This window comes from Apium graveolens, chromosome 8 (assembly GCF_009905375.1).
Source record: "Apium graveolens cultivar Ventura chromosome 8, ASM990537v1, whole genome shotgun sequence".
NCBI classification, from domain to species: domain Eukaryota; kingdom Viridiplantae; phylum Streptophyta; class Magnoliopsida; order Apiales; family Apiaceae; genus Apium; species Apium graveolens.
Genome location: NC_133654.1, coordinates 241,390,341 through 241,406,101, shown reverse-complemented (window position 1 = coordinate 241,406,101; position 15,761 = coordinate 241,390,341). Strand labels below are relative to the sequence as shown.

The window sequence follows — 15,761 nt, the reverse complement described above, 5'->3', positions numbered from 1 at the left end:
GGTATAAATTTACGTGTGCACCTTGACATATAATTATAGTATTTACTCTTTTGTGGTGTATGTAATGACTAAATCTATATTATTATAACATATTCCCTACTTCTCACGAGAATTTTTACATACTTTTTTCTTATATTTGACTTTTAGAATTTTCTTTTTTGCATAAAAATTTAAACATTATAATTCTATTTAAAAGAAAAAAAAATTAAAATTATTTAGGGAACCATACTTTACGAGAATCTTAAAAAACGTGCCTAGGGCTATTAACGAACAGAGCTGTTCGCGAACAAGTTCGAGCTGGACTCGGTAAGAGCTTGGTTCGTTAAGAACTCGAGCTCGAGTTCGAACACAAAAATGTGCGTTAACAAAAACGAGCTCGAGCCGAGCTTTTATATGTTCGGCTCAAGCTCCACTCGAACTCGCTCGACTCGAGCTCAGCTCGTTAAAACTCGAAAAGAATGCAACATTTTCAGAATATTTTGGTAAGAATTATAGACACATATATACACATACAAAATCAACCTTGTCCGATATGCAGGATACAAAGGTGCGTAGCGGAGCCTTACTTTCCGACCTCCAGAGTAGTGCACGCTACTGAGCCTTACTTTCCCACCAAAACACCAACTAAGATCGAGCAGCTAGAATCCAAAATCAAATCTCCAATATCAAGTATTTCACATATATACATACAAAACTCACCACACAATATACATACAAAACTATCAATTAGAAAGACTGAAAACTCACCACACAATATACATACAAAACTATCAATTAGAAAGACTGAACAGACAAGAGATTAAGAATTTAGTTTACTAAATAAAATGAGGTTTAGGAATTTAGGAGATATGAAAGTGGATAAAGAGATTAGGAGAGAATGGACGTTATGATTTAAAACTACACCTAGACATATTTTGATAATTGAGTTGGGCCCAAATAAGTTGGGTTGAGCCAATAAAGGTTGAATTTTTTAAGAATTTTTAACGAGCTGGTCTATTACACTCGACTCAGTTCGGCTCGTTTTTGTTCGCGAACAGACTCGGGTTCGGCTCGTTAGTTAACGAGTTCAAGTTCAAAAATGATTTTATGTTCGATAAGAAAGCTCTGCTCGGTTCGACTCGGTTCATCAGAAAGAAAAATAGAGCTCGACTCGATTCGATCAAAACTCGGCTCGACTCGGTTCGTGAACGGTCCTATACATGCCGATCCCCGTCCCCCAATGTAAAGAATCCATTGGGACGAATAAAATATAAATATATGTATATATTAAATATACCCAATTTATATTATGAAATGTATAATCCATCCGTGGCGGACGGTTAAGGCGGAAGAGGGTCATCTTGACTCTTCTTTACTTCTTCGTCTTGACTCTTCTTTACGTCCTTGCAAGTATGATCGGCCACTCAGGGAAATATATATGGTAATCGAAACATGAGAGACCAAATTGCTCCAAGCTATTTTCCTGTAGCGACCATATCCAGGCAGATTCACTGCCTTTTTTAAGTTCAGCTCAGCTGATTTATTATTACACTTCCACAATTCAACAACAAAAGTCTACTTAAAAATTAAAAAGGAAAAAAAAAGAGAGACCAAATTGCTCCAAGCCACCATTGCAAAACACTTTATGCAATTACCCAGCTCGTTCACTCGTCGGCTGATCTAAACCTGCAACAGAGATTTAAAACTCATAATGTTAAAATAACATAGCTCTAAATCCTCTAATATGCCTAGCCTTGTTGCATGGTGTTCAATTCAGAAACATTTAACAATTTTGATTCAACATAAGAATATCTAGTTAATCACTAGTAATATGACAATGAAAACGGATGTGTTGTAATCACACACTTTTTATCTGATGCGGCACTTGAGAAACCATTTTTTGAACCAGAGGGCCTCATCTGGTGGTCAGCACCCACAGAGTTGCTAGTCCCCTGTCCAGTCAGCTCATTAGCGTTTTTTGTGTTGGAGTTCGAGGATCCCATCAATGAAGGAATCTGATTTAATAGAGCATATCTGAGTTAATAATTATTGAAGCAAGTAATAGATTCAGATGAGTGAGTAAGACAGCGCTAAAGGAAAAGAGAGAGATTCTGTTCACCTTATCGAGACGCATTTTGTGGGCTCGACTTGATGACTGCAAGTAAAATCAAGCCTGAAATTAAACTACTGCTTCCTCGAAATAATTTTTTTTGACTCACAGCTACTATATTGCATACAAGTTTTTAAATGAAAGGATTATCGTTCAAACATTGCGACTATACAATGGTCTAAAAATAAGAAACATAAAGAGCATGTCAAAAGAGAAAGGGTGATGATTACTGCAGAATTGTACTTAATTGACAAGCAAATTTACCAAATACAGAGTCAACCAACAGAGCAAGATTGTTACTACTTGTCCACCAAAAGTTTGAATTTATAAACATTAGCACTGATGTCTATTCACAAGATAGTTGCCTAAATCTTTCAATTTTTTATAGTATCCTTAAATGGTGACGCAGAAACCTAACAATTGCACTAGTAAAAGATACTCTGAAAGTAACGTCAACTCTTACATCATTTTCTTGGTGCTTCCTCTCTTCACTTGAGTACCCTGGAATAGTCAAACCAAGGTTCTTTTCTGCACAGTAAAGCAAAAATGAGGGGTCAATCCACACGAGTACATGCAACCCACAAATTCTCACCAATAAAGGCAGTCAGCAAACATACTCACGACTAAAGGTATTGCAAGATACTTATTACTATTTACTGAACCACCCTCTTGTATACCAATTGAATATATCCATACAAGGAGAGGTGAAAATTAGCAATACTAATTAATTCTAAAACCTTGTAAATGCTGATTTTGAAATGCGAACCACATTTGTTTTAACATGTATCAACTTCCACTAATCATAAATTCACGAAGTGGAGAAAGAGAGACAAGTTAACTTCCTACTGTTTACAAGTTATTTTGAAATCATAGAAATGATAAGATATATATTCATGTTGTAATGTATTCATGTTGTAATAAGTATATGGAATAGTAACATAACCTAACTTAAGTCTAGAAGCATGTGATCCACGTTGCAAATACTGAGATCTTAAAGATGCCTCTGACACATCAAACAACTATAGGTCCAACATTACCACAAAAGTCGAGGATGAGACCTTTTTATGCTAAATTTTCAAAATATAGCAAATACCAAAATAACCTAAGAGTTAAAAAATTCTCCAATTTCATTATGAAGATGCAAATATTAAAAAGAAAAAAAAAAGTTGCATGATAGAGTAGAGTTGGACAGAAACATAAAATACGCAAAAGATAACCAACACAGAAAGGCAGTGCTATATATATGAAATAAGCCCAAACATAAATGTTTGTGCAGATACTTAATTATAAATCTGAAAAAGATAGTTATTAAGAACTCAAATAACTCATTTCAAATTGCATTAAATTCAATTGTAACCCTATAATAATAATACTCTTTCCGATACTTTTTCTGGATCCCTCCATTATGTGGAAACATTTCATACAAGTGACACTGTAAAATAACCATTCTGAATTGACAATGACATCGAATAGTCGTATACTACTTAACAAACACACACGGATGTATATAAATAAACTCGGATGGAGCACATACCCAAGTGTAGCAATACATCTTTGGACTCCACAGTTGAAGAATTACGGTGCTTTGCCAAAGTGCAAGCATATATAGCAACCTGCAAGCACCACAATAATGAAGTTTATCATGAGACACCACAGATCATGATAAATAAATTCATGTTTTCTGATTGTCACATAGAAGCTGGAATGCACTTTGTGACACTTATTAAGCAGAAGCATCAAGCATGCATAATACATTAGAACAAAAGCGGTTTGTGTTTTGGTGCATATTATTTTGGTGTTTATGGACCTTCAATTCAAATGCAATACAATTTCAAAAAAAATAATGTCACACAAATGTGCATGAAAAATCCATTTACTTCCTGCAAATTGAACAAAAGCACTTTAATAATACCAAAATTAGCAGTAATTTTAACAAACTTTAATCAGAGTCCATGTGAATTTTGTGGACCTAATGGCGATCAAGAGAATATATTGCTCTCAACTTTTGATACAACATATAAACATTCCCTAAAGATTTTTAATTTTGTGTACAAGTATTTTAATCTATTATAGAGCAAGAGTTCAAAGCACAATTAAAATAATAATAATAATAATTGATCCACTTGAACTTCTTATTTGATATCTGTTACATAACCGGTCTCTTTAGAGCGAATGGTTACTTAACATGGTATCAAAACCCGGTTTAGGGAGGGGCTCGGGTTAGGCTCATCTCACCCCCATTTGTTTAATTTAAATATTTGTTGTTTCGTATTGGTATTTGTTATAATTGTTGTTGTCAATCAAAACGTATTGTACGATTGAGGGGGAGTGGTAAATAATATTTGTTGTGATATTCAATTCTGTAGGGGCCTTACTCTGACACCTTAAGATTTTAGAGTGACTGGTTACTAAAAAATATCTAAACGTACAAGTCAATTTGCTCGATTCTTAAGTGTCACTTTTAATGAATAAGTTTCATCATACTCTAGTCCTCTGCATGACTTATCGGTTTATAAGTTACAGAGTTATCAAATTTTGTCACTAAAATTAAAAAAGATATACGACGCAGATAGACAAGTCTGATTTAAACTTTAAATTAAGATTAAGCAAGCATTACCGAATCAATAAAGTTATCCGCAAGCCTCAAAAGCATTTCTTCCACTTCAGGGTCCAAAACTGCTTGTGGGTCCACCTAAACACCAAATAGCGTTTGAAATCAATTAAAAGAAAATAATGACATTAAAATTCTAAGAATTCAGAGTCTTAAAAGTTGGCAGTTTCAACTTTCATCAATCCCAAGTGAAGACGGATGTATTCCCAATGACGAAAAGGTTAATCAACGGAATGCTAGTAGGGTCTGAAATTGATAAAGCGGATATAAATTTTTTGACAATTCATTTTTTTTACCATAGCCAACAAATAACTAAAATCCTAAATCCGTAGATTTGCTTCGTGTAACACGTGGTAAAAGAAACGAGGTATGTAAAAATAACCTGAGCAGCCAAATCTTGTATCCTCCTCTTCCCAAGAAGTCGACTGCTTGCTTCTGTCCCTTGGCTTGAACTCCCACCTGGCGTAGTTGTTCCGGATGCAGTAGCATCTGGTTGGGATCCAGTTAGACTTAGAGATTTTTGATCAGAAGGCGTCGCCATTCTAGGAGACTTCTGTTGTTGATGATGCAAAATTTGCTGTTGAGCCGGTGGTACAGGTTGTTGCTGCAGCTGCAGCTGTCCAACTGATTGTTGTTGCTGTACCATTTTGGACAACTGCTGTGGATTTAACGGGCTAGAATTTTGCTGCATCTGAGAAGATGAAGCCAGCTGCTGCTGTAAAAGTGCTTGTTGCTGCCTCCGATGCTGAAGACGGTATGAAGGCGAGTTAGGAGCAGACATTGCAGTTCTGAGCCAACCCTGATAACTGAGGGTTTATAAAGGATGCCCTCCCTAGGCTTTGTGCCTGTAGTTTCTGCGAAGAAAAGTTATATAAAAATTCTATTCCGTAGATAAGAATAGCATTAATTACAACTTTGAAAAATGCACAATAGGCGTAAAAAGTCGTCAGCTAAAAGCAGTAACGCTTCGCCTATTGATATAATGTGTAACCACCACAACCAATTAACCAGAAACTACTTTGTAATATCAGCATCTAAAAATTTTCAGTCCTCTTTGATGCTACGTAAAGTTGACTTCTCTACCTATTTTCATCCACAAAAAGAATATCAAATAAATTCCGCTAATTTTTTTAATGAAAAGATCTTCCTAAATATTTCAGTTGTGGGGCATTATTACATTTATTAATTACTTGTACCGGTTAACCAAGTTGGTTCTTATATACCAACTTTTAATATTTAGTATGTACCACAACATGAATATATAAAAAAGAAGCCCACAGATAATTTACCAGACCAAAACTAAGAAAGAGAATACAGTAGAACCTCAATAAATAAATAACCTCGCCAAATGAATACTTTTTCAGGTCCCAACTTAGTAAGGATAGTGTATTTTTAACATTGATAAATGAATAAAAAAATTCGGTCCCAAAGGTATATATTTATCGAGGCTCAGTTGTATGCAAGGGGCTAAAGAAATTTATACTACTATAAATCAAAATAAGGTAGACATCACCTTAACCTATTCACCACAAGAAAGTGAAAATCCATAACCCTTTGATGGAAAAACTCATGGGCACCCACAAATCACAAAGCATATTTAAGATGAGAACTCTTAAATGGATTATTTATCAAAACTGGTTGAAACTTAACCTAATACGATTCAATATGTCCTTAACATAAAATTTATGTATTAGGATAATAGTTACAGAGGCACCATTCTTTAAGATGTATTTTATTTTTAAGATGTATTTTATCATGTTAACATCACCACAAAAATCATATACACAAACATATCACCATTATCAGGATATCATGTTTAATTATATCCTTTCACCTTCTCATAACCATGTTATCCTTTCGTCAACAATGGACGACCACTTTGTGTACAGACAGAACTGAGTTTATAATTGTGAAGCCCACCAAAATACATGAAGTGGAACCCTAAAGAGTTGTATGTACAATCATCGATTTTGAAAAAACTAGCTCATAAAATAATTAAGTTTATGTTCTGAAAGTATCAAGAAGATCAGCAAGCCAAATGTATAGTCTTTCCTAACAAAATAAACACTCTGTTAACCAAATACATTGTCACAAAATAAATTATGATATCTCAGTGAAGCAGATTGGAATGATCAAAAATTCAGATAGACATCGGTTCGGCCAAGAAAGTAATTCCTCCTTTTCATTAAAGGTCGCGAGAGATTATGATAAATAACAAAAGCAAATATTATGTCATAAATAAATACCTGTGTTGAGCTAAGTTGATTTTGCCGGGATAACTGCTGCCCCATTTGTCCTTGGTTCAGATGCTGTTGTGTGTATGCTATTGACCCATTCCCTCTAATTTGTGAGCATATGTTAAAATTTCCTATCATCCCCATGGCTTGCATTCCCTGCAAAGACTGTGCGGGAGAATTCCCTGGGCGGAATTGGGTCCCTGCTTGTGTTAACCCAGTTTTTTGCCTTGGCTGCATTGAATTTCCACTTGTCTTAGAAACAAAACGCCAAAATAAAGAATTTCGCAAAGTAGCCGTATCAATTATGGCCACGACAAAAAAAAATCTCTTAATCGATTAAATGCAACTGAAGATAAGCTACACAATTGGTGAATACTTCATATCATCAAATCTAGATATTCCACGTGTCTGAGAAAACATGTTTCCAAACAAATAGTCTCAACATAAACACATATCAGAGAGAATAAAAGATGCAAATATAAGCCCACTGTGAAAAAGTTCCGAAACTAAAATTCCAGATGATCACGCAGGCAAAAAAGTTCCGCAAAAATTATCAAATGGAGGGTAAAACTTGAGAGGGAAATCAAGTTAGAAATATAATTAAACAATTTAATTTGGGGGTAAACAATACACACAACTTACAAACCCAGACAAGAAACAAGTGAATTATGAGCAAAAGGTGCAAACTTTAGTCAAATAAAATCAAGAAACCCGTAAAAACAAAATCGTAAATTATACCGAAGCTAAAAGGCCGTGAGTGCAAATTGAGGTGAGCAGCAGCTTGAGCATTAATCCAGACCGGGTTAAATTAGCATTACCCACTTGACCCATTTGTTGACCGGGCTCAACTGTACTTTTGCATCTGATAATCAGAAGTGGGCCCTATCGTTGTTGTGGTAAATTGAATAGTTGTTGTGTTATACCAAAATTTGTTATTAGATCAATGCGAATCAAATACGGATTGATTACGGTCAAACTCGATATTGTGTTGTAAAAGGTAAAAACGCGTCAAGGCATACAGGACGCGCCCCATTTTGAGGGCGCGTTGCGCCCCATTTTGAGGGTGTGTTCTGTGAAGGATGGTTTTATGATAAGAAAGCTTGAAAGCACGTAATTAGGTCAGAACGCGCCAAACGTTGTGGACGCGTCCATATTGGTGGAGGTAACTAGCAATTGTGTTTTCTAAGCAATGAAGGTTGGATGATGCGCTCAGGGAGGTAGGACGCGCCCTAATATGCTGAATGTCAGGAAAGGTAATTGCTGGAAGAATAAATACAAGTTTATGGAGGTTAGGGCGCGCCCAATATCTTAGAACGCGTCATATGCTTGGTAAATGCATTCTTAAGGGTGACCTCAAGACAAATCAAATAGAGATACTTGGAAGATGTAGCAATATGTGGAGTTCGTAGGGTCCGAACGTGCCCAACCGTTTAGGACGCGTCCTATACGTGAAGAATGCATGATCAAGAGTAAGGTTAAAGCAAGGCAAGCGTGGAAGGAGCAATGGAGAATTATTTATCCTAATGTATTTGTTGCAGGTACTCTTTGAACAATTCCTTCCTTGAGACGGTCAAGGAGAGGGATGTCCGTGAAAAGCTTGAAGGCCTCTAGGGGTATGCCTGATGATTGAAGGTCTCCTCTTATATTCAACGGGTGTCCTCGTTGGGGATGCGGGGTTAATTTTTGTGTGTGCTTTGGGAACTCTCTTCTTGTACTCAACGGGTGTCCTCGTTGGAGAACTTTGGAGTCATCCTACACTTTGCACCCAAGAGCTTGGGATCACCTAACCTGCAATCTGGTGGGTTATCCTCATTCGGGGGACAGGGACGCATCCGGCATTTGGGGTGAACCGTGGTTATACCTACGTCTGGAAATCAAGCGAGATAGCTATAGCGGAGTATTATCCTTGCGCAGGGAGATGCATTATCCGTGAAGTCCTGCGATTACGGACGAGCCTTGGGCCTTTGCGGTTGGGCCTCATAGTTGGACAATCCTAAAGCTAGCGGGAGAGGGATTCTGGATAGACTTCTACCGGGCCTAGGAATAAGAAGTCTAAGCCCATTAGATTTCTTGTTCCTCAAGAACTACGCTAGGCTTGATCCCTATATAAAGGGTACGTAGGCACATTGAGAGGGGTAAGAAGTTGAGAGCTGAAAAGGAGCCGCCACTTGCCCTAATCAATCTCAGCCACCAATTAACACACAACCACCACACACCGCTTGATTTTTCGGCGAAGAACCACCGTCATAGATCTTAATTCCGGCGAGAAACCTCAAACTTTATTGTTACCAAATTCCTCCGTCAACAAATTGACGCTAGAAGAAGGGCTGCTAATTAAGATCGTAATATTGGGAGGAAAAGATGTCTTATAATTATGATGGAAGTTCTTATGATGGAAGTGATAGCAGATCTGAAGGAGAAGGCGAGGGAGGCTACATCCGCCATGAACCCTACGTGCCCAGAAACATGACAGATCCACTGAGAGCTCTAGATATGGGAGGAACACCCCCGGTTCTCATCAGCAACGCTGATATCTTGGAGCAGTTGTACCGTATGGGGGATACTCCTAACAGTTTTCACTCAAGGCTGAATACGGTTGAGCGTCGCAGGACGAGGAGGGGTCGTCGTTTTCCCGTCGCGGCCACGCCGTGGGGAAGGCGCCCGTAATTGAAGGAGATGCTCAGGCCATCGGAGAAAACCCGTGAATCACTTCGCGACGCTTGGAGTATTCTGATGACGTTGAACCTATTGTGGAGATTGTTGATGAGGACACGGACGGTAGAGAAAGGCCTCGTCTTGTCAATCAGGTTGTGCCACACCCCCATAAGTCTGGGTGTACGATGGACGAGCGTCGTCATGCGGAAAATACTCAGAATCAAAATATGAAAGGGAGAAATTTTTCAACCTTAAAAAGAAGGCTGGGCATAAGGTTGGAGGATGATGATTTGAGAATGCTGCTGATAGAATGGCAAAAGGAAGGAAACGCTGGAGAAGCGAGGCCCCGTGATACAACGCGTGTGCCCCCTACATACCAAATGGATGATAGGGTGCGGCACCGCGAGCACGAGCGTGCCCCTCCACGAGGAAGATTTGGGAATTATTACTGAGGCTATCAAAGAAATGGACGAGGAAGGATAGGATACCGACATGGAAGGGCACCCTATAACGGTAGGAGAGATGGCGCGCCCTCCACTGAAGAAGCTCATGTCGTTGTTCCTGTAGCTTCCCACAGTGCTACAGGAAATAGGTCTAGGACGCATCCTCATAACCGAGACGGCGTGCGAATTCAAGAAAGGTTGCAAAACATTGAGGAAATACCGCGACGCGACCAAGAGGAACCTCACGTGCAGGAGAATGTTCAAAATCAAGATGGTAACATACCACAGCCGCAGCCTCAGGGCGAGGGGCGGCGAGATCCACCGGTACACCCGGGGGGTAACGAAGGGGAATAGCAACAAATTACGGAGTAACCCCAACAACCTAACATTCCAACCATTCCTGGGGAAGGGACGTTTAATGTGAACGATCTTAAGAGGTTGCTCAACCATCTTGAATGAGATAGAGTAACGGCGATTGCGCAAGCTCCTTCCCCTTTTGCCGTTGTTATGAGGGAAGCGTAGTTGCCGGCAGGATACAGGAACACAACCAATGACTTGCGTTTTCATGGAAACTCTGACCTTGTGGAATTTCTGGGACGTTTCAACATTGAGATGGATGTATATCAAGTACCTGACTTGGCTCGATGCCGTCTTCTGGCGGCCACCTTTAGAGAGGGCGCTCAGCAATGGTTCTAAAAACTTGGTCCATGGGTGATCACATCTTGGGAACAGATGAAAACCTTGTTTCTAACTCAGTTCCAAGCGGCGGTGAAGTATACACCACCGGTTACCACACTGGCCAATGTGAAACAGAAGGAAGGGGAAAGCTTGACCTCATACTTTAAAAGGTTCAATGTGGAGTCTACCTTAGTGAGAGGTGCGACTGATGAGACGCTGAAAATACTCCTTATAGCTGGTCTACGCGTGGGAACAGATTTCTGGAAGTATCTGCAGAGAAAAGACCCAGTGTTTTTAGCTGATGTACTTGCGCATGCAGAATCCTTCAAAGCGATTGAACAATCGCTTGCTGAAACAAAGAAGAATGATAATACTCACAACTCCAAAGGGCGAGCCAAGAGGAGAGATAGGCCTGTAAGTCCGGATTATCGGCGGAATGCCCGAAGCCCCAATAGGGTGAACACCTTGAACACGCGGAGAGAATGGAGTCCACCGTCGAACTATGAAAGGAGGGTAAGCAATTACACTCCACTGGTAGCGTCCATTGATCATATCTTCGAGATAAATAAGGATAGATGAATCTTCAAGAAACCAGACCGTCTGACTTCATGGCAAAGTAGAGACAAGAAAAAGTATTGTGATTACCATGAGTCCACCGGTCATGACACCCACGAGTGTCGTCACTTGAAAGACGAAATTGAAGAATTGATCAAAGCGGGATACCTGGGAGAATGGATTGACAAGGTGAAATGACGCAGGGGAGATGATGACAAGGGGAAAGATGAAAGGCAGCCCCCGTGGGCGGAAGACGCTGAGAAGACAGCGGAGGTTAAGTTCCAAAGAGCTGGTAGTATCAGGGCAATTTTTGGAGGACACCGCTTTATCGGTGATAGTAATCGGGCGTTGGAAAGAAATGCAAGAGAGGAATGACACACGCCGCTCACCAACATTCATAGCTTGGAAGATCGACCTCCAAAAATATTCAAAGGGGAGTCTGCTGATATTACATCCAGGGAAAGAGAATAAAGGTGGGTGCATCATCCCCATAATGATGCGCTGGTGATTACTATGCTTATTGGGGCAATAAACGTACATCGAGTTTTCTTGGATAATGGGAGCTCTGCTAACATCCTGTATTACAGCATATACAAGAAACTGGGTTTCTCAGATAGTGATATGTATTTTGAAGATGCACACGTCTATGGCTTTACGGGAGAAGCGGTGAGAGTTATGGGTTTGGTTAGACTTCCTGTCATACTTGGGGAAGGAGCTCTGTCGGTCACCCAAATGATAGACTTCAAACTGCTGGATCAGGACTCCGCGCACAACGTGTTGGTGGGCAGACCTTGGCTGAGAGCATTCAGGGTGATAACCTTGATACACCACTTGATGATAAAGTTCCCAACACCCAACGGAGTGGGCAGTCTGAGAGGGTCGCAATACGAGTCGCGCGACTGCTACCATAAGGATGTCAAAGAATTTCGCAGGAGAAGGTACGAGGGAAAAGGTCTTCCATTTGAGGATGCAGAGGACATTCAGACAAAACCAAGTGGAGATGCTTATGTACAAAGTTACGCCTTGTTGCGAGGTGGATGCTCCCATACATGAGGATGCGCCCTCAGATGTAAGAGTGGAGGTCGAGGATCCCTGAGATTTTGATTTTGATCTGGATCCCAGGATCCCCGCGCCTGCCGAGAAAACGGGGTCGGCCGAAGACACAATACTTGTTACGGTCGATAAAGATGACCCAAGCAAGGTTTTGAAGGTGGGATCTCAGCTGAGTGTGGAAATGAGGGAAAGACTTACCCGCTTATTGATTACAAATCTCGATATTTTCGCATGGAGTCATTCATACATGGTGGGGATCGACCCGGAGGTAATATGTCATCGGTTGAACATCTTCCCTAATTGCACGGGCATACGACAAAAGCGTCGCCCGGTGAGCGGGGAAAGGGTGATAGCATTAAAAGAAGAGGTAGACCAGCTGCTGGAAGTGGGGCTGATCAAAGAATCCTTCTACCCCGAGTGGCTCGCAAATCCAGTGCTTGTGAAGAAGCCAAACGGGAAGTGGAGGACGTATGTAGATTTCACAGACCTCAACAAGGACTGTCCAAAGGATAGTTTCCCGCTCCCACGAATTGATCAGTTGGTTGACGCGACGGCAGGGCATGCCTTGCTAAGTTTTATGGATGCATACTATGGGTACAACCAAATCCCCATGTATGGTCCCGATCAGGAGCATACATCCTTCATCACTGATAGGGGGCTATACTGCTACATATGGATGTCGTTTGGATTAATCAACGCTGGCACAATCTACCAGCGGTTGGTGAACATGATGTTCAAAAACCAGATTGGGAGAACCATGGAAGTATATGTGGACGATATGTTGGTAAAATTCAAAGAGGCGAATGACCATATCAAGCATTTGATGAAAATGTTTAACATTCTAAGGAGGTTTCGCATGAAGTTGAACCCACAAAAGTGTGTATTCGGCAGGGAGTCGGGCAAGTTTCTTGGGTTCATTGTCAACCATAGAGGAATTGAAGCCAACCCCGCAAAGATCAAGGCACTATTGGATATGAAATCACCCACCAGTATGAAATAAGTACAAAGCTTAACTGGGAGGATTGTTGCGCTAAATCGATTTATTTCCAAATCATCTGATATATGCAAGGAATTCTTTAAGGCAATTAAGTTGGCAGGGAAAGACTTCGTATGGACATCAGAATGTGAAGAGGCTTTTAGAAGGATCAAGGAACAACTGGGAAACCCTCTCATGTTGTCAAAACCGTTTGTTGAAGAATCTCTAATATTGTACCTTGCAGTGTCTGGGTATTCAATCAGCGATGTTCTAGTAAGAGAGGAAGATGGGCAACAGTCACCAGTGTATTATGTGAGTAAGCGATTACACGACGCTGAGACTCGCTACACAAGCATGGAGAAATTGGTTTATGCCTTGATCCTTGCATCAAGGAAGTTACGGCAATACTTCCAGGCCCATATAATTGAAGTCCGTACAGCATATCTGCTACGACAAATCCTTCATAAGCCAGAAACATCGGGGAGGATATTGAAATGGGTCGTGGAGTTGGGACAGTTTGACTTGGAATACATGCCCCGTATAGCAATTAAAGGACAAGCCTTAGCCGATTTTTTGTTTGAATTTGATTCTGCTGCTGATGATAAGGCTTTGGTAGTGCTCCAGCCTCCTCATAATGAAGAATCTTTAGAAGAGTTCCCACATCCCTGGTGGATCTTACATGTAGATGGGGCAGTTAACAATGGAGGAGCAGGCGCGGGCATAGTACTCGTGTCTCCCGAAGGCCATCACCTGATGAGTGCAATCCACTTCAAGTTTGATGCGATGAATAATGATGCGGAGTATGAAGCATTGATTAATGGCCTAAAGATCGCTTTGGAAATGAGAGTGCAAAACCTAATTGCGAGGAGTGACTCTGTGCTGGTGGTAAATCAGATGAATGGGGGGTTTCAAGTGTTGGATTTTAACCACAGCGGAAGCATGGTAAAACACTTTTACACATATAAAATCCAAATAAAAGCATATAAATCGTGATTAAAACATATGAATCGATTACTAACCTTTAATAGCGATCCAAAAGCAACGATCGGAGATCCTTAGCAGCTGTTCCTCAAATGTGAAGCACTCCACCGGTATCCACCAAGAAAACGATGCTAAGGAGGAGAAGGAGGTAGAGAGAATTAGGTTTTTCTAAAAAATTTTGGGTTAGAATAAAAATAGGGTTTATAATAGTATATTTATAGGCAAAATTTTCAGCTGAAATTTTCCCATAAAATATTATTATTATTAACGCTTTATTATTCACATTAATAATTAAAACATCTTTTAATTATTAATCCTTTTTCTAAACACTTTAGAAATAATTCTCTCTCTTGATTTAATTTCCAAAAATTAAATTCTTAATTAATAATATTAAGAACTTTTCTTAATTAATTTATAATCAATTAAATCTCATTTAATCAATTATTAAATTTGCCAATTAATTATTTATTTCATAAATAAATAATTATTAGCCATTATTAAATTAATTCCTCCACCATTAAATCATTCTCTTTTATGGTGTGACCCTGTAGGTTCAATATTAAGCCGGTAGTAGAAATAAATAATAATAAAACTATTTTATCATTATTTATAAATTCTCTAATTCATTAAATATGATTAATTAATTAATCATATTTATTCTACATCGTGAGGGATACTTCTCAGCATATCGCGACTATCCGGATAATACGAATTCACTACTTAGAATACCAAGAACCTATTCGGTGAATAGTTACCGTACAATTAACTCCTTCTACCCTACAATGTCCTGATTAAATACAAGGCATGAAACTTGTGTCAAGCCTATCTAATTTAATCATTTGCTTTCCCATTTACTATGCTCAATTCTACGTAAATTAGAAACACCTTTCTAATTTCATTCACTCTGGCCAGAGATTCCTGAACTAGCATAAGTGGATCAGCCTTGAACATTCTCTTCCTTCACTGGAAGGGGTAGATCCTTTATTGATCATTCACTATCTTCGTGTACAAATTCCTATACCCAGTAGAGCCCTAATAATTGTCCCTGGAGACTAAGAACTAAACCAAAGCATAGTTCAGTGTACACAAGATGACTATGATGACCTCAAGTCTAAGGATACTTGTACAACTATCACTATATGAACAACTGCTGATACGTGAGTGAACTCCATCAGTTGTTCAGTTGTGCGAGTCATGTTCAGTGAACTTATTCTATAATAAGCACCTACATACTAGCTATAGTGTCACCACACAAATATCTATGAGAACAGACATCCTTCATAATGAAGCAAGCATAGTATGTACCGATCTTTGCGGATTATTAATTACCAATTAGTAATCCTGTGACCAGGAACTATTTAAGTTTAGAGTTATCATCTTTTAGGTCTCACTATTATGATCTCATCATAATCCATAAAAAGCTTTACTCTAAACTATGGTATAACTTATTTAAACACTTAAATAGATAGAGCCCGTAATAAAA

At 39.4% G+C, this 15,761-nt stretch overlaps 1 protein-coding gene across 1 annotated transcript; it reads right to left on the bottom strand.

Annotated features, from left to right (window-relative positions):
- Window positions 1–311: 311 nt before the first annotated feature.
- On the bottom strand, window positions 312–7,822 carry LOC141681034 (transcription initiation factor TFIID subunit 12b-like). The gene is given in 10 exon segments (XM_074487097.1): window positions 312–1,665; window positions 1,846–1,994; window positions 2,099–2,134; window positions 2,553–2,617; window positions 3,624–3,702; window positions 4,707–4,781; window positions 5,083–5,485; window positions 5,487–5,554; window positions 6,947–7,168; window positions 7,676–7,822. Coding segments are annotated over 10 exon segments (1,212 nt in total). The 5' UTR covers window positions 7,769–7,822; the 3' UTR covers window positions 312–1,643.
- Between the last annotated feature and the right edge of the window lie 7,939 nt (window positions 7,823–15,761).